This window comes from Manis javanica, chromosome 4, assembly GCF_040802235.1.
Source record: "Manis javanica isolate MJ-LG chromosome 4, MJ_LKY, whole genome shotgun sequence".
Taxonomy (NCBI): domain Eukaryota; kingdom Metazoa; phylum Chordata; class Mammalia; order Pholidota; family Manidae; genus Manis; species Manis javanica.
The window spans coordinates 108,164,007-108,183,613 of NC_133159.1; the positions used below are offsets into that span (position 1 = coordinate 108,164,007).

The following is a 19,607-nucleotide window of genomic DNA, read 5'->3' on the forward strand; positions in this document are numbered from 1 at the left end:
ATGGAGCTGCAGAGAAATATGCAAGAGCTAACAGACAAAGTTGGGAAAATACAGAAATAAAACAATCTCTGAAAGGACTTAAGAGCAGACTGGATGAGGTGCAAGAGGCCATTAATGGAATAGAAATCAGAGAACAGGAATACAGGGAAGTTGAGGCAGAGAGAGATGAAAGGATCTCCAGGAATGAAAGAATATTAACAGAGCTGTATTATCAATCCAAAAGGAACAATATCTGCATTATAGGGGTACCAGAAGGAGAAGAGAGAGAAAAAGGGATAGAAAGTGTATTTGAAGAAATAATTGCTGAAAATTTCCCCAAACTGGGGGAGGAAATAGTCTCTCAGACCATGTAAGCCCACAGAACTCCCAACATAAGGGACCCAAGGAGGACAATAGCAAGACATACAATAATTAAAATGGCAAAGATCAAGGACAAGGACAGAGTATTAAGGGCAGCCAGAGGGAGAAAAAAGGTCACCTACAAAAGAAAACCGATCAGGCTATCATCAGACTTCTCAACAGAAACCTTACAGGCCAGAAGAGAATGGCATGATATATTTAATGCAATGAAACAGAAGGGCTTTGAACCAAGGATACTGTATCCAGCACGATTATCATTTAAATATGAAGGAGGGATTAAATAATTACTAGACAAGCAAAAGTTAAGGGAATTTGCCTCCCACAAGCCACCTCTACAGGGTATTTTAGAGGGACTGCTCTAGATGGAAGCAGTCCTAAGGCTAAATAGATGTCACCAGAGAAAATGAAATCACAACAAAGAAAGCAGACCAACTAAATACTAACTAAAGGCAAAAAATAAAATCAACTACTCACAAAAGCACTCAAAGGAAACACAAAAGAGCACAGAATAAAACACCTAACATGTAAAGAATGGAGGAGGAGGAATAAGGGAGAGAAATAAAGAATCATCAGACTGTGCTTATAATAGCTTAATAAGTGAGTTAAGTTAGACAGTTAGATAGTAAAGAAGCTAACCTTCAACGTTTGGTAACCACAAATCTAAAGTCTGCAATGGTAATAAGTACATATCTTTCAATAATCACCGTAAATATAAATGGACTGAATGCACCAATCAAAAGACACAGAGTAATAGAATAGATAAAAAAGCAAGACCCATCTATATGCTGCTTACAAGAGATGCACCTCAAACCCAAAGATATACGCAGACTAAAAGTCAAGGGATGGAAAAAGATATTTCATGCAAACAAGAGGGAGAAAAAAGCAGGAGTTGCAGTACTAGTATCAGACAAAATAGACTTCAAAATAAAGAAAGTAACAAGAGATAAAGAAGGACATTACATAATGATAAAGGGGTCAGTCCAACAAGAGGATATAACCATTATAAATATCTATGCAACCAATACAGGAGCACCAACATATGTGAAACAAATACTAACAGAATTAAAGGAGGAAATAGAATGCAATGCATTCATTTTGGGAGACTTCAACACACCACTCACTCCAAAGGACAGATCAACCAGACAGAAAATAAAGACAAAGAGGCACTGAACATCACACTAGAACAGATGGACCTAACAGACATCTACAGAACTCTACACTCAAAAGCAGCAGGATATACATTCTTCTCAAGTGCAACTGGAACATTTTCCAGAATAGACCACATACTATGCCACAAAAAGAGCCTCAGTAAATTCAAAAACATTGAAATTGTACCAACCAACTTCTCAGATCACAAAAGTATAAAACTAGAAATAAATTGTATAAAGTAAGCAAAAAAGCTCACAAACACATGGAGGATTAACAACATGCTCCTAAATAATCAATGGATCAACGACCAAATTAAAATAGAGATCAGGCAATATATGCAGACAAATGATAACAACACAAAGCCCCACTTTCTGTGGGATGCAGTGAAGGCAGTTCTAAGAGGAAAATATATAGCAATCCAGGCATATTTAAAGAAGGAAGAACAATTCCAAATAAATAGTCTAAAGTCACAATTATCGAAATTGGGAAAAGAAGAACAAATAAGGCCTAAAGTCAGCAGGAGGAGGGACATAGTAAAGAACAGAGAGTAAATAAATAAAATTGAGAAGAATAAAACAATAGAAAAAAATCAATGAAACCAAGAGCTGGTTCTTTGAGAAAATAAACAAAATAGATAAGCCCCTAGCCAGACATATTAAGAGAAAAAGAGAATCAACACACATCAACAGAATCAGAAATGAGAAAGGAAAAATTACGACAGACCCCACAGAAATACAAAGAACTATTAGAGAATACCATGAAAACCTATATGCTAACTGGTAGGCTGGAGGAAGGAAAAACAAGGACATGCAAACAGAACAGAGAGATGCCATAGGGGAAGAACAGACCAGACCCCAAGGTCTGTGCCTTATATGGAAAGGGGACAGCTCTTCCTGAATTCCATCCTTCTGATGTGTCAACTAAGACCCGGATGTCAGCCTCCTCCTTCTTGGAAGGAAAAAAGTTTCTGGTTGTCTATTATGTCACCTTTAGCCAATCATATGTCTCCATGCCCCCTAAGATAGCTTGCCTACTCCTCCCCCTCCTAATCCCTTATAAGCCCCCACCTCCCTGACCAGGTGTGACTTCCCCGGCCTGTGATAGCCAGACCGTGGAACATCACCCGGGAATTTGAGTTCAAATAAATTACCTGGACCTTTGTTGCCTCTCTTCACCTGCTTATTTCAGCTAGAATTTATCTTACATTTGGTGCCGAAACCCAGGAAGGAGCGTGGGGTCCCAACCGGCCACCGGTGGCCCCACCCCCTCCTTTCCCACCTGGGACCTCAGCCTGCTCTCCGCTGCATGAACTATTTTCCAGTGAGTCCCTCAGTTTCCCTGGTCTGCTTCCCTTTCTAACTCTGTTTCATCTGGTCCATTAGAAATCGTACATACGTCCAGATGGGGGCATCTGGCCCCTTGGGCATCCAGCCCACCCTCTGTGGGCATCCAGCCCACCCCTGGCCCTGCAGTACAGGAGATGTTCCTACTCCAGGACCCAGGACGTCTGTGGGCATCTGGCTCGCCCCTAGCCCTGAGGTGTGGGAGATGTCCCTCACCCAGGCTCCCAGGACGTCTCCCCTGACTTGGCATGCTTAGGATGCTGGGCGCTCCTCTCAGCGGGATTAGTTGGGATGTGGCACAGACATGGGGAACCAGCCCTCAAAAGTGGAAGCTCAGACCCTGCTATGGTGTCTCATTTCTAATTTGGCTACTCTATGTTTGTCCCGGGAAGTTCGCAAACGGAAGCTAGTTTTTCTTTGCTCTGAGGCTGGGCCTCAGGATCCCTTGGGCAATCAATCTCACTGGCCCCCTGAGGGAACTTTCAATTTTGGCCTCCTCACCAACTTGACTAATTATTGCTACTGGAATGGAGAGTAGAATGAAATCCCATATGTGCAGGCTTTTTGGACTTCACACTCCGGTCCAGACCTTTATGTTAAGTGTTCAATGACTCAGGTTCTCCTGGCCTGATCTCCAGTTAAAGATTGTCAGCCTCTTACTCTGCCCAGTCCTTCTTCCTTTTCAGATCCACCAGAAGACCTCAGTTGCCCGCCTTCCTGAGCTTGCAATCCCCTACCCCTCTCTCCACCACCATCTTTAAGTCCTTTGTCTTCACACGTGTCGCCACCATCTTAAAGTCCAACATTCTCAACCACGTTGTTGTCCTGCTCTCCTCTTCCGGTGGCTGCACTACCCCTCCCCCTCTCCTTCCTCCTTCACTGCCCTCTTCCCCAACCAGAACACACTCCTCCCGCCCTCTGGTTCCAGAAGCCACAGACAGAAAGCTGCAGAGAGGGAAGGCAATTGGATAACAGTGACTCAAGTCTTTATATCGGTTTGTCTGTCTGTGTATATGTTTTTGTGTAGAGAGTGTTGCTGACTGTAGTCATTGTGTCTCAGTTTGTATGTTTGTGTGTCTAGGTGTGTAAATGAAAAATATTTTCCTACCTCTGGATGGTATTAATAAAAATTGATTTAAAAACAAGTGCTTGTGAAAATTGGGCATTCTAAAACTTCCAGAAAATCTGATTAAAAATGTTAAGCATTAATGCTAATTTGAGTTTGGCTGAGGCGGGCATGCCCTTGTAGTTATCAGCTGCCTAGGTTTACCTGAAGTCATTTAAATTGATGTTATCTGCTAAATCTTTCAAGAATAAAATGCTTAAAGGCTTAGCTTTGTCTAATATTCAGTAAAGGTCTTGTAAATAATCTAGCATAGTTGTTATGAATGAGTGAACTAAATAAGTGTGGCAAGTGAACACCTTTTTAATTGTGTGTTACAGTGTGTATACCTATCTACAGCCTAGAAATCTTTGCGGTAACCTAAAACCTTAAAATTTTGCTAAGTTAAAAGATATACTTTGTGCTTAGTGGGAGATTGTGTTGTAAAGCTCATAGTTAACAGAAATTATAAAATGTTCTTAAATTTGTCAATCCAAACAATGCTAGTGTAACAGTTTACAATAGCCTGCCTCTCAGTGTTCACTAAAAGTTAAGGTACCTAATAGTTTTAAGTTCTAATTAAAACTACTTAAGGTAATAAGGAAAACATTTCTGCATACTAAAGAATGTGTCTTGATAAAAGAAAGTAACTTTGTTGTAAAGTACAGCTGTTTATTTAGAGAGAGAACTCTAAGTATAAAAAGAAAGTTACAGGAAGTTTGTAGAAGAATTTAATATGGTCATGCTATATAAAATTAAAGCAAATAAGTCTTGGTATCAAGTACACAGCAAAATTAGAATTTTGTTTTCAGTTAAAAAAGATAAAGTTTTCTTACCTGTTAGTCTGCTCTTAATATTGAAAGATTGCAATGAGTTCTCTAATTGTTTAATCAAAGCAGTTTCTCATGTTTAAAGTCTCAGTGAGTTGTTGGAGTATTTAAGAAAATGAGATCTTAATATTAAAAAGACTAAAAGCTAAACTTTGCTAACAATTGTGTAACCCTCTTTATTTGCCTTTGAAGTACTTTGTTGTCATTCTAGTTAAATGGATAAGTATTGCTTCATAGTAACCTATAATCCTATTTAAGCAAATGCCAAAGAAACTTTCTTCTGACAACTTCCCAAAATCAAATTCAAAAAGGTACTTTTACCTCTAGTTAACTCTGATATTTTCCAGAGGGCCCCTGGAACATGTCAGAGGAACTTTTTCTTATTAGAGAAAATATTTAGCTAATTTGGCTTATTTATCTGATATATATTTACCTAAAAAGCACTGTCAAAAAAAATGATGCTAAACTTTGTTACTGAATGTTGTGTGTTACAGAAATACCCAAATTTCCTTATGACAACTGTCTTACAGTAAACTCTCATTAGATCTTCAACCACTGTCATTTGTAAGTCTTTTGTCATTTACAGCCACTGTTTTATTAATCCTAAACTAGTAAAGAACCAGATTTTGGCAGAACAGGTATTGGTTACATAAGATTAAGTAAACTAAGGAAGATGATTTTGTAGCTTTTTGTTTCAAATGTTGCTGATAAAGTGTTTTAAGCTTTTTCTCTTAAGTTGATAAGTTTATTAAATGACTAATCTTTATAAGCAGAATTGAAACTTATCTTTCTCTCTACCTGATCCCTTCAGAATTTAAAAACTTTCAGTTACTATTTTTATATTTCATGGCAGTATGTTTATTTGCATAAGTTCAATAAGAACCTGCTTTCCTTGTAAGAGGACCAATTAAAAACACAGGTTATACTACCAAGGCTTTAACTGGAATGTCATACCTGAGAGACACATGCATAAACTCAGATATGAACAGCTTTAAGGAACTAAGGTTGACTTTATAAAGCCAACAAATCCCCTTAGAAGAACTGGCCTGGTACCTTGCTTACAGGGTTCCTAGCAGCCTTACCAGATGAGTAAAGAAGGTCACTTCCTGGCAGGTGCAGGAACCTCAGGATGTCTTGGAGACCTAGAGAAGAGAGGAATTCACCCAAATCTACAGGTACTGCAGGCAAAACCTGATGGCAAGTATGGCTTGGCTATCAGGCCTCAAGAAGCCTTTAAAAGTTCAATCTGAAATTCCTTACAATAAGTTCCAGCAAAGCACATTGAAAAGAGCCTATGTAATCAATTGCTCTTCTTGCTGCACTTATGCAAATAATAGAGCCACGTGTTAATTATTTTCTTGATCTGGCTACTTCTCATAAAAATGAAGGTGATTTTAGAGAAAAGTATTGTTTCAATAATGCAGTCTTATCTATACTAAATCTTAATACTAGTCATTGAGATGTAAACTCGATCCAGAATTCCAGTCTCCCCATAATAGCCTAGCGAATGCCCCTACTGAGCCCCTTAACAACAGTTTGTAGTATACTCTTAGTTGACCCCTATGTCCTCAAGTTCCTCCAACAGCAGCTAACCCAAATGACCTCGGTCGCAACCAACCAGATGTTACTTCAGTGTTATGCACCTCTTCTCACTGAACCCCCTCCTTCAGCCTAATACCAGCCTCAAATCCCCACGATGCCCCTTGTTAGCTGGAAGTAGCCAGATCGAGTCATCGCCCATTAAGACCAAAACGCTGGAATGTTAGGCTGGAGGAAGGAAAAACAAGGACATGCAAACAGAACAGAGAGATGCCATAGGGGGAGAACAGACCAGACCCCAAGGTCCGTGCCTTATATGGAAAGGGGACAGCTCTTCCTGAATTCCATCCTTCTGATGTGCCAACTAAGACCTGGATGTCAGCCTCCTCCCTCTTGGAAGGAAAAAAGTTTCTAGTTGTCTATTATATCACCTTTAGCCAATCGTTCTTCTCCACGCCCCTTAAGATAGCTTGCTACTCCTCCCCCTCCTAATCCCTTATAAGTCCCCACCTCCCTGACCAGGTGTGACTTCCCTGGCCTGTGATAGCCAGACCGTGGAACATCACCCGGGAATTTGCAATAAAATAAACTACCTGGTCCTTTGTTGCCTCTCTTTGCCTGCTTATTTTGGCTAGAATTTATCTTACACTAACAAGCTGGAAAACCTAGAAGAAATGGACAACTTCCTAGAAAAATACAACCTTCCAAGACTGACCAAGAAAGAAACAGAAATCTAAACAGAAAAATTACCAGCAACGAAATTGAAGCACTAATCAAAAAACTACCCAAGAGCAAAACCCCCAGGCCAAACAGATTTACCTCGGAATTTTATCAGACATACAGAGAAGACATAATACGCATTCTCCTTAAAGTTTTCCAAAAAGTAGAAGAGGAGTGAATACTCCCAAACTCATTCTATGAAGCCAGCATCACCCTAATACCAAAATCAGGCAAAGATTCCACCAAAAAAGAAAATTACAGACCAATATCCCTGATGAACATAGATACAAAAATATTCAACAAAATATTATCAAACTGAATTCAAAAATACATCAAGACGATCATACACCATAATCAAGTAGGATTCATCCCAGGGATGCAAGGATGGTACAACATTCGAAAATCCATCAACATCATACACCACATCAACAAAAAGAAGGACAAAAACCACATGATCATCTTCATAGTCACTGAAAAAGCATTTGACAAAATTCAACATCCATTCATGACAAAAACTCTCAACAAAATGGGTAAAGAGGGCAAGTACTTCAACACAATAAAGGCCATATATTATAAACCCACAGCCAACATCATACTGAACAGCAAGAAGCTGAAAGCCTTTCCTCTGAGATTGGGAACAAGACAGGGATGCCCACTCTCCCTACTGTTATTTACAATAGTACTGGAGGTCATAGCTATGGCAATTAGACAAAACAAAGAAATACAAGGAATCCAGATTGGTAAAGAAGAAGTCAAACTGTCACTATTTGCAGATGACATGATATTGTACATAAAAAACCCTAAAGACTCCACTCCAAAACTACTAGAACTAATATCTGAATTCAGCAAAGTTGTAGGATACAAAATTAATAGACAGAAATCTGTTGCTTTCCTATACATTAACAATGAACTAGCAGAAAGAGAAATCAGGAAAACAATTCCATTCACAATGGCATCAAAAAGAATAAAATACCTAGGAATAAACCTAAACAAGGAAGTGAAAGACCTATATCCTGAAAACTACAAGACACTCTTAAGATAAAGAGGACACTAGCAAATGGAAACTCATCCCATGCTCTTCGCTAGGAAGAATTAATATTGTCAAAATGGCCATCCTGCCTAAAACAATCTATACATTCAATTCAATCCCTATCAAATTACCAATAGCATTCTTCAATGAACTGGAAAAAATAGTTCAAAAATTCATATGGAACCACCAAAGACTCCGAATATCCAAAGCAATTCTGAGAAGGAAGAATAAAGTAGGGGGGGATCTTGCTCCCCAACTTCAAGCTCTACTACAAAGCCATAGTAATCAAGACAATTTGGTACTGGCATAAGAACAGACCCACAGACCAGTGGAACAGAATAGAGACTCCAGACATTAACCTAAACATATATGGCCAATTTATATATGATAAAGAAGCCATGGACATACAATGGGGGAAATGACAGCCTCTTCAACAGATGGTGCTGGCAAAACTGGACAGCTACATGTAAGAGAATGAACCTGGATCATTGTCTAACCGCATACACAAAAATAAATTCGAAATGGATCAAAGACCTGAATGTAATCATGAAACCATAAAACTTTTAGAAAAAAACATAGGCAAAAATCTCTTGGACATAAACATGATCGATATCTTCATGAACATATCTCCCCAGGCAAGGGAAACAAAAGCAAAAATGAATTAAGTGGGACTATATCAAGTCGAAAAACTTCTGTACAGTAAAGGACACCATCAATAGAACAAAAAGGCATCTTACAGTGTGGGAGAATATAGTCATAAATGACAGATACGATAATGGGTTGACATCCAAAATATATAAAGAGCTCACACACCTCAACAAACAAAGAGCAAATAATCCAATTAATAAACGGACAGAGGAGCTGAACAGACAGTTCTCCAAAGAAGAAATTCAGATGGGCAATAGACACATGAAAAGATGCTCCACATTGCTAGTCATCAGAGAAATGCAAATTAAAACTACAATGAGATATCACCTCACACCAGTAAGGATCGCCACCATCCAAAAGACAAACAACAACAAATGTTGGAGAGGTTGTGGAGAAAGGGGAACCCTCCTACACTGCTGGTGGGAATGTAAATTAGTTCAACCATTGTGGAAAGCAGATTGGAGGTTCCTCAAAAAGCTCAAAATAGAAATACCATTTGACCCAGGAAGTCCACTTCTAGGAATTTAACCTAAGAATGAAGCAGCCCAGTTTGAAAAAGACAGATGCACCCTTTTGTTTATCACAGCACTATTTACAATAACCAAGAAATGAAAGCAACCTAAGTGTCCATCAGTAGATGAAATGGATAAAGAAGATGTGGTACATATACACAATGGAATATTATTCAGCCATAAGAAGAAAACAAATCCTACCATTTGCAGCAACATGGATGGAGCTAGAGGGTATTATGCTCAGTGAAATAAGCCAGGCAGAGAATGACAAGTACCAAATGATTTCACTCAGATGTGGAGTATAAGAACAAAGAAAAACTGAAGGAACAAAACAGCAGCAGACTCACAGAATCCAAGAATGGACTAACAGTTATCAAAGGGAAAGGGACTGGGGAGGATGGGTGGGAAGTGAGGGATAAGGGGGGAGTGGGTAAGAAAGGGGCCATTAAGATTAGCAGGTAAAATGTGGAGGGAGGCAAGGGGAGGGCTGTGCAACTCAGAGAAGACAAGTAGTGACTCTGTATCATCTTACTATGCTGATAGACAGTGACTATAATGGGGTTTGTGGAGGGGACTTGGTGAAAGGGGGTGTCTAGTAAACATAATGTTCCTCACGTAATTGTAGATTAATGATACCAAAAAACAAAATTAAAAATAGAACTATCATATGATCCAGCAATTCCAACTTCTGGGTATTTATTTAAAGGAAATCAAAATATTAACTTGAATAGATACATGCATCCTGATGTTCACTGTAGCATTATTTACAATTCCATCTAAGATATGGAAGTAAACTAACTGTCTACTGATGGAGAAATGGATAAAGACAATGTGGCATATATACATAATGGAATATTTTCAGTCATTAAAAGAAGGAAATCTTTCCATTTGAGATAATATGGAGAACCATGAGGCTAAGTCAAATAAGTCAGACAAAGACACATACCATATAATCTCACTTATATATTGACTCTGAAGATAAAAAACAAAAAAACCCCCAAATCACAGATACAGAGAAAGATTGGTGGTTGTCAGAGATGGGGTGGTCAAAAGATACTAACTTACAAAAGATACTAATTGGTGGTTATAATAAGTATGTCCTGGGGATGTAATGTAGAACAGGGTTACTATAGTTGATTGCACTGTATTGTATATTTGAAAGTTGCTGAGAGTAGATCTTAATAAATTCTCATCACAAGATAATAAAATAGTAAGTATGTATAGTGATGGATGTTGACTGTGGTGATCATTTTACAATATATGCAAATACCAAATCAATACATTGTATACCTGAAACTAGTGTTAATGCATGTCAATTATATCTCAATTAAAAAAAAAGTCTAACAATGTAATACATAACATTAATAGAAGGAGGAAAACAAATTATTATCTCACTTGACTCAGAAAACACATTTGACAAAAATGAACACCCTTTCATGAAAAAAACTCTCTGAAAACAAGGAATAAAGAGAAAATTCTTCAACATGATAAAGGGTATTTTTGAAAAATCCACAGCTAATATTGTACTCAATGGTAAAAGACTGAGAGCTTTCCCTCAAAGAAAAAACATAAGAATGCCTTCTTTCCTCACTGCTACTCAATAATGTACTGGAAGTTCTAGGCAGAACTTTTAGAGAAGAAAAGGCAAAAATTAAAGACATCCAAATTGGAAAGGAAAAGCTAAAACTATCATATTTGCAGATGACATGATCCTATAAATAGGAAATCTCAAAGAAGACACAAAAAAGCTACCAGAGCTAATAAACAAATTCAGCTAAGTTGCAGGTACCATATCAACATTGTAGAATCAGTTATTTCTATACAGTCTGAAAAGGAAATTATAAAAGTAATTCCATTTAAATAGCATCTAAAAGAATTGAATACTTAGGACTAAGTTTAACAAAGTACATGAAAGATTTATATGCTGAGAAAACATAAAACACTGCTGAAAGAAATTAAAGGTGACCAAAATAATGGAAAGACATCCCAATTTAATGGACAGGAGGACTTAATATATTGTTAAGATGTCAATACCACTCGAAGAGATCTACAGTTTCAACACAATTTCTATCAAAATCCAATAGCCTTTTCCACAGAAATGGAAAAGCTGATCTTCAAATTCATATGGAATTCCACGGGACCCAAAACAGCTAAAACAATCTTAAGAAGAAATACAGTTACAGGACTCACACTCCTCAATTTCAAACTAACTACAAAACTATAGCAGGTTAGACAGGATGGTACTGACCTAAGAAGATACATATAAATCAATGCAACAGAATAGAGAGCCTTATAAAGAAATAAATCCTCACATATATGGTCAACTGATTTTCAACAAGGCCGTCAGGACCATTCAATAGGGAAAGGTCAATTTTTTTCATGGATGTGACATAAAAAATGCAGGCAACAAAAGTAAAAATAGATAAATTGGATTCCATCAAAATTAAGAACTTTTATGCATCAAGGATTACCATCAAGAAAGTGAAAAGACAACCTACAGAATAGGAGAAAATATCTGCAAATCATATATAACACATTAATATCTAGAATATAAAAAAATTTCTAAAAATCAACAACAACAGAATATAATTCAGAAAGAGGCAAGGGACTTGAATGAAGAAATACAAGTGCCAATAAACTTGTGAAAAGATGTTCAGCATCATTAGTCATTAGGTAAATACAAATCAAAACCACAATGAGATTTCACTTCACAACTACCAGGATGGCTATAATTAAACACAAAACACAAGAAAATACAGAAAATAACAAGTGTTGATGAGGATGTGAAATGCTTATGCATGGCTGGTGAGAATGTAAAAGGGTGCAGTGTCTGTGGAGAACAGTTTGGTAGTTTCTTAAAACACAGAACTATAGTATGACGCAGCTATTCTATTCCTAGGTAAGAGAACAGAAAGCAGAAACTTGAACAGATATTTGTATACCAATGTTCATAGCAGTATTATCCACAGCAGCCAAAAGGCGGTAACAACCTAAAAATGAATCAATAGATGAAAGGAACAAAATGTGGTATATACATACAATGGAATATTATTCAGCCATAAAAAGGAATGGAATGAAATCTTGATATATGTTATATCATGAATGGACCTTGAAAACATTTCGCTTAGTGAAATGAGTCAGACATAGAAGGACAAATATTGTATGATTCCACTTACATGAGTTACTTGGTGTAGGCAAATTCACAGAGATACAGAGTAGAAGAAAGGTTGAGGGAATGAGGGGAGAAGAGGGATGTTTAGGATGAGGAGGAAGCATTGGTTATAGAAGAGTTGATAGTCACACAACACTGTAAATGTATTTGATGTCACTGAATTATACACTTTTGAATAGTTAAAATAATAAATATTAAGTTAGGCATATTTTACCACAATAAAAAAAGTCAACTATTAAGCAAAAGAAATTAAAACATACCCACACAAAGATTTGTCCATGAATGTTCACAGCAGCATTATTCATCATATCCAAAAAGTGAAATAACCCCAATGTCCATCAACTGATGAATGGATAAATGAATGTGGTAAATCCATACAATGACATATTATTTGGCAATAAAAAGGAGTCAAGTTAAAACTGGGGAAATTCTAATAAGATTGGCAGATTGTATCACTGACAGTATCCCGGTTGTCACATTCTAGTATAGTTTTGTAAAATGTTACCAGTGGAGGATTCTGGGCAAAGCATAGAAGTGGATCTCTGTATTATTTCTTATAATTGCATGGGAAATCTAAAATATCACAATAAAAATTTCAATTAAAAAATTTTTCTAGAGGGTGACACTAGCTGTGACCTCAAAATGTCCTGTGTAAGATTCTCCTAAAATTTTATGCCATATATCTAGGTACTCATATTAAAGTTTTTGAACTTGTTCTTAAAAAAGAAGGAAAGAAGTACTGATACATACTAAAACATGAATGAACCTTGAAAATATTAATCTTAAGCCACTAGTCACAAAAAACCATAAATTGTATGATTCCATTGATATGAAACATCCAGAATAAGCAAATCTATAGAGACAGAACATGGATTAGTGGTTGCCTTGAGCTGGGCAGGAGGGTTGGGGGTAATGTGGTAAAAACCACTAATGAGTATGGGGTTTATTTTTGGGGTGATGAAAATGCTCTAAACATACATTGCGATGATGGTTGTGCAATTGTGTGAATATACTAAAATCCATTTAATTGTACATTTTAAATGGGCTAATTTTATGGTGTGTGAATTATGTATCAGTAAAGACATTAAAAAATTTTCTTGTGAAAAGTACTGTTAAAGAGCTTATGGGGTGGGAAGAGAGTAAGGTGAAGCTTTGGAAACCTTTATGTATTGACTAACTATACCTTTTCTGGCCCTTGTAAGTATGGTTAAACAGTGAGCCATATATATCTTACCCAGCACCTTGAATTTCTGGACTTTCTCTGAACTTAAAAGTGGGATGAGGGGCTCTCTTGCCCCCCAGGAGCTCTGTCCTCTCACTTTATCTCTACATAAAAGCCTCTGCCTTGATCTCTTAAAAAAAAAAAAAAAGTGGGATAAAGATGACCAATAGTGGGATTTTAAAAATCATTTTGGGCACTTTACCAGTGAGTAGTTCTATCCACGTCTGGACAGTTTCTGTGGGTTCAGTTGCTTTGATGTGTCTGAGAGTTTCATCCAGCAAAGCGTCACCTGTCGGGCCGTCTGACTTGAGCAGCACCTTTCAGGAAAGGAAAAACAAGGGGCCCTGGTCCATTGATTTTATTCAAATTAAAAAATGTCAATATACCACATATGCATTACTGGGTAAGTGCTGTAGGAAATGCAAAGCAGCATAATATACTGTTCCCTGTCCTAGTATTTGGTGATAGTGGGGAGACAAAAATAACATTTGAAGGGGACCCTCTTGACAAACTGGATATAAATGATAATGCAAAAAAGATTCAATAATAAATTTTTTGGTCTGGAAAATCAACTTGTGAAACAACTAGTAAAGGTAGTCAGGAAAGTAAAATTAGGAAAGGAAGCCAGTTTGGGGGAAAAGTTGGTAAGTTTGGTTTTAATGATATGGGACAGCCAGGCTTAAATGTCTAGCTAGTAGTTAAATATGTTCCTGGGGTGGGAAAAGAAGACAAGCCTGGGGTTTGGGAGCTAATATCATGATGGTGATAGATGAAACTGCTAAGGTAAATGATAATCTCCAAAAGTATAGAAAGCTATGCACAAGGATACAAACTGAAACTTAGATGTTAAGGAATGGAGAAGTAAAGGAAATAGGGTACATCCAGAGAAGCAAGAGAATATGTTAGAACAAAGGCCAAGAATGAAGGTTTCAAGTAAGAGGTAGTCAGAAGTGTCAAACACCACATACAAGTTAAAAGAGAAAAATAAACTGAAGATTGAAGAAGCTAATGGTACCTAAGAATGTAGTTTCAGTAGAGTGCTGAGTATGACAGGGAAGTTGTGAGTGTAAAAAATAAGTAAGAAAATGGAGAGAGGCATATAGCTCATATGCTGGAGAAGACTTGTAATAAATGGAAGGAGAGAAACCAGGATAACCAGTTAAGCAAAGTATGCACCTGACCCAAGTGTTCACCTCCTTCTGTATAAAACTCTATTTCATAATGTTACAGCAATAGATACAGAGGCAGAAATAATCAAAAGCATCCTAAATGTGCTTTTTCTGTTTAAAAAGGAAGACTAAACCATAAACTTCTTATAGTTCTTTAGCCTATGGATACTTGGATTATTCTGTGTTACTGAATAATTAAACGTCTCAGATAATGGGACAGCTGAGTCAGTGATACTTATGTTGTCTCACCACTCAAAGCTTCCTATCCCTCTGAAAGGACTGTTGGCATCTGCCTTTTCGTAAGCTGAGAGGATGTTCAGAGGATGCTATACCTTTCTGTCTAGTAGTTGCTTCTTACGCATGGTGGGGGGTTCTAGATAAATTCGACCCCGCATGGCCAGCTCTATCAGGATGCCCCCTCGCAGGCCAGATGATATACAGTCATTCCAGAAAGATGTGTAACCCTAGAAAATGGAAAAAGAGAAAGAATTTTCTGAAAGGGATACAGACTTGCAGCAAGCACGCTAAGAATGTCCTATTTTGTTGTGATTTATTTCATGTCACATTACATGAACTCAAAGCATAAAGTAACAGAATAGAACCTCTTTAATTCCCTTAACCTAAACCCCCAAATTATGATTTTATGTCTGACTTCAAGTTCTTCATGAATTTCTATGGTTTAGCTGTTAGTTAATAATCAGCATGTCAAATTTTAATTTTGAGGAAGAATTTTTGGCTTCCTTGAAATTGTTTCCTTTACACTCTTAATTTCAGACTGGGATACAAATAAGTAGAAAAATGTATAAACCTGGGTAGAGAAAGGCAAACATGTTATGATTTCACTTATATGTGGAAGTTTAAAACAAAACAAAATGAACAAAACAGCAACAGACTCACAGACACTGAGAAATGACTGGTGGTTATCATGGGGGAGGGATTGGAGTGGGTGGGTGTAATGGATAAAGGGGTATAAAAATCTCAGTCATGATATAAGTTGGCCACGGGGATGGAATGTAATATGGAGAATATAATCAATGGTTCTGTAACATCTTTCTATGTTGACAGATAGTAACTGCCTATTAAGGTGAGGATTTAATAATGTATGTAACTGTTGAATCACTGTGTCCTATACTTGAAACCAACATAATATTGTCTATTAACTATACTTCAATTAAAAAATGTATAAAACATGCCGGAGACCAAAAGGGCCCACACCCACAAGATGGCGGATTTCCTGCTTCTTTTCCAGGTTTGCTATTCCCGCCAGTGCCCACCGAGACCCAATCACCCTTGTACACATTCCTGCTAGCACCACCTGGTGTCCAATCATCTTCCGACCCTCCCCTTCCTTGCTGATCGGTATAAATTAAGCCTGCTGCAAATAAACTGCGCCAGCTTGATCAGACACCCTGTCTTGCTGGTTGTTCTTTGTGTCCCTTGCTTGTTTCATTTCTGCAGGCGTCTCCGGTTACACTCCACGTTCGTCCTGCGGGCCGGGACAACTGGCGCCCAACGTGGGGCACCCCGGGACTCCTGCTGAAACGTCTGCTCGGAAGCCCTGGCCAGGCATTCATTTGAGTCACCGCACGGGTATTGACCTGATGTCGACTCTGCATGGAGAAGGATCACTGCGGCTCACCCGTCCGTAATACAGATCCTTGAGAGGTGAGTAGACGAATCCCCCAAGCAAGATTCCAAACAACCTCTTGGGTGTTCAGCAGTCCATTTGATCTTATCACTTCCCTCCAGTTTGCTACCGCGATTTATTCCTTGTTTTGTTCACTGGTTGTTCCTCTCTGAAAACCTTGTGTTTACTTTGGGCTAACGGTCGTTCACCTCGAAGGCATACCCAGGGGACTCCGACTCCAGAGTCCCTGCCCTAGAGGGTCCGAGCAGGCGGATTGTACCTGCCGACTGTCCTACGAAACAAGGGCTCGTCTGAGCTGACGAGAGTGGCTCCAGTGTTTCAGGACATTGATGTAATTGCCGCTAAATTGGAGGAAAGAATCAAATTTATACAGTGCAAGGGTTGCGGCCATAGTGATGGGCAACTCTCTGAACTCCCATGAGGTCTTCCTTACTGGACTCAAGGAGTCCCTCAGGACACGAGGAATTAGGGTTAAAAGAAAAGACCTTAGGTATTTTTTTACTTTTATCCATGAGACTTGTCCCTGGTTTCCCCTAGAGGGCACTATTGATCACAAACAGTGGAAAAGAGTTGGTGATGCCCTTCAAGATTTTTATCGGGCCTTTGGCCCTGAAAAAGTTCCTGTCTCAGCATTTTCATATTGGAACCTTATTCATGACGTCCTTGAGGTTCATTCACAAGATCCCGACATTAAAACTATAATCAAAACAGGAGAAAAAGCTCTCAGAGAGGACTCCCGACCGCCCTCTGCCTGTCCTTCAGTAGCCGTAGATATTCCTGACGAACCCATAATTCCTACTAACAAATCCCCTGAATTTCAACCAGACACAGAATCTCCAAATACCCATGATAAAATTGATACCCAGGACATAGCTGATTCCCCTAAAATTCCAAATATTTATCCTACACTTACGTCCTTCAGATCGCAAAATGAAGAGCCCCTAGAAAAACAGACCATCCCTTGCCAGGCTGAAAAAGACCCCTGGCGCCCTATGGCGCCACCCTTTTTTAATACCTCCTACATAGGTTATAAACCCCCTCTGTATAATCCCACTTTTCCAAAAAGCGCCCCCATACCTCAAAATCCTACTCTAGAAGTATTCCACAGCCTCTCTCCTTCCATTGACCCCATCAGGCAAGCGAAACTTTCTCTAATTAAAGAAGTCTCTTCGCTTAAAGAGATACTACAACAAAAGCGTGAACATGTTCAGCTCGTTAAAGAGATTAAAGCCCTTGACTCAGAGCTCACTTCATTACATTCCGCGCATGCTTCATCGCTTCCTAAAAAACCCATGAAGAATGCGAAACCTAAGAACCCAGTTTTAGCCTTTCCAGTCACCCGCGGCCGCCCGCTCGTCCATGGTCGCCGCCCAGAAACCCCCCCAGAAGTCGTAGGAGAGAGTGAGGATGAAAATGCCCCCGATTCTCAAGATCCATATATTTCAGACCAAGAACAAAATCCCGAGGGGGAGCCCTCAGACCATGAAGAGCCCAGTACCAACATAAGAGATCCAGTTAAAGCCCAAAAGTATCGCCGCCTGAATCTTAAACATTTAAAAGACTTAAAGGCAGCTGTTACCAATTACGGCCCCGCAGCTCCTTTTACATTAGCATTAATTGAAAGCCTGAGTGATCGGTGGCTGATCCCTAATGACTGGCTTTCTCTAGCCCGAGCTGCTCTGTCAGGAGAAGAGTATGTTTTGTGGCGTACTGATTTTGTTGAGAACTGCCGTGAGACCTCGCAGCGCAATAGTGAGAGTAAAACCTCGCGCTCATGGACAAGAGATAAGCTTCTCGGGCGAAGTCCCTATGAAACAAACGAAGCCCAAGCAGCCTTCCCCCCAGGTCTCCTAGCTCAAGTCCAAAATGCAGCCCTTAAAGCGTGGCGACGCCTCCCTCCCAAAGGCTCCGCCACTACTTCTCTAGCAAAAATCTGCCAAGGGCCTGACGAACCTTACAGTGATTTCATTAGTCGCCTAACTGACACTGCCGAGTGGCTAGTTGGGGGAGGAGAAACAGAAAGTGCTTTTGTTAAACACCTAGCTTATGAAAATGCTAATCCGTCCTGCCAAGAAACCATAAGACCCCATCGCTGTGGCAGTCTCACTGATTATATTAAACTTTGTTCAGGTATAGGTACCTCCCATGCAATTGGATTAGCCATAGGAATGGCACTTAAAGATATCAGAATAGATAGTAATAAACAAAAAACCTGCTTTAATTGTAAACAACCAGGACATTTTGCCCGCCAATGCCAGGCAGAGACTCAGCCTCACCCGCCTCGCACTTCCCTACCTCATACACCCCTGACTCGTACTCCCCCCAAAACCCTATGCCCTCGGTGTCGGCGTGGTTTCCATTGGGCTAATGAATGCTGTTCTAAAACGAATATTGAAGGTACCCCCCTTCCACCACTCCAGGGAAACTCCCAGAGGGGCCAGCCCCTGGCCCCACCACTGAATACGAACCAAGGGGCTATCAGGTTCGTTCCCCAAGCTCAACAACAGCAAATCCTCCCTGCGCAAGCATCAGCTCCCTCTCCCGTGCCACCCCAGGAAGCGCAGGCTTGGACCTCTGTTCCGCCACCGACACAATATTAGTACCCGATCAAGGTATTCAGTTGCTCCCCACAGAAACCTATGGACCCTTACCCTCCAATACCTTTGGTCTAATATTAGGACGGGGGAGCTCTACATTAGCTGGCCTTCATATTGTACCAGGAGTTATTGATAATGATTATACAGGACAAATTACCCTCCTAGCTTCTGCTCCGACAGGCCCAATATCTATTTACAAAGGAAAAAGAATAGCTCAACTCCTATTGCTCCCGTTAGACTTAACAAACAAAGTTACAATAAAAATTTCAGATTGAATGCTGCCTTTGGTTCCTCTGATGCTTATTGGGTGCAACAAATTACCACTGAATGGCCGTTATTAACCCTGCAATTAGATGGCAAATCCTTTGAGGGTTTAGTTGATACAGGAGCAGATGCTACAGTAATATCAGCCCAACAGTGGCCTCCCAGTTGGCCCTGCAGTACGTCCATAACCCATCTCAAAGGCATTGGTCAATCTACTAACCCAAAGCAAAGTTCTAAGATCTTAATTTGGAAGGATAAGGAGGGAAATTCAGGACAAGTCCAACCTTACATAGTCGCTGGAT

At 39.3% G+C, this 19,607-nt stretch overlaps 1 protein-coding gene across 10 annotated transcripts in view; it reads right to left on the reverse strand.

Annotated features, from left to right (window-relative positions):
• Positions 1-19,607, reverse strand: part of GOLPH3L (golgi phosphoprotein 3 like) — a 71,689-nt gene that overhangs the window by 9,367 nt on the left and 42,715 nt on the right. For 8 of the 10 annotated variants that reach the window (XM_073234593.1, XM_073234592.1, XM_073234591.1 and 5 more), the window contains 2 exons: positions 15,129-15,260; positions 13,830-13,944 (listed from right to left, as the gene is read on the reverse strand). In XM_073234593.1, coding sequence (XP_073090694.1) covers positions 13,830-13,944; positions 15,129-15,260 — 247 coding nt within the window. Of the gene's footprint in view, positions 1-12,665; positions 12,748-13,829; positions 13,945-15,128; positions 15,261-19,607 lie in introns of those variants that run through there. The other 2 variants (XM_073234596.1, XM_073234597.1) reach the window with 2 other exon arrangements.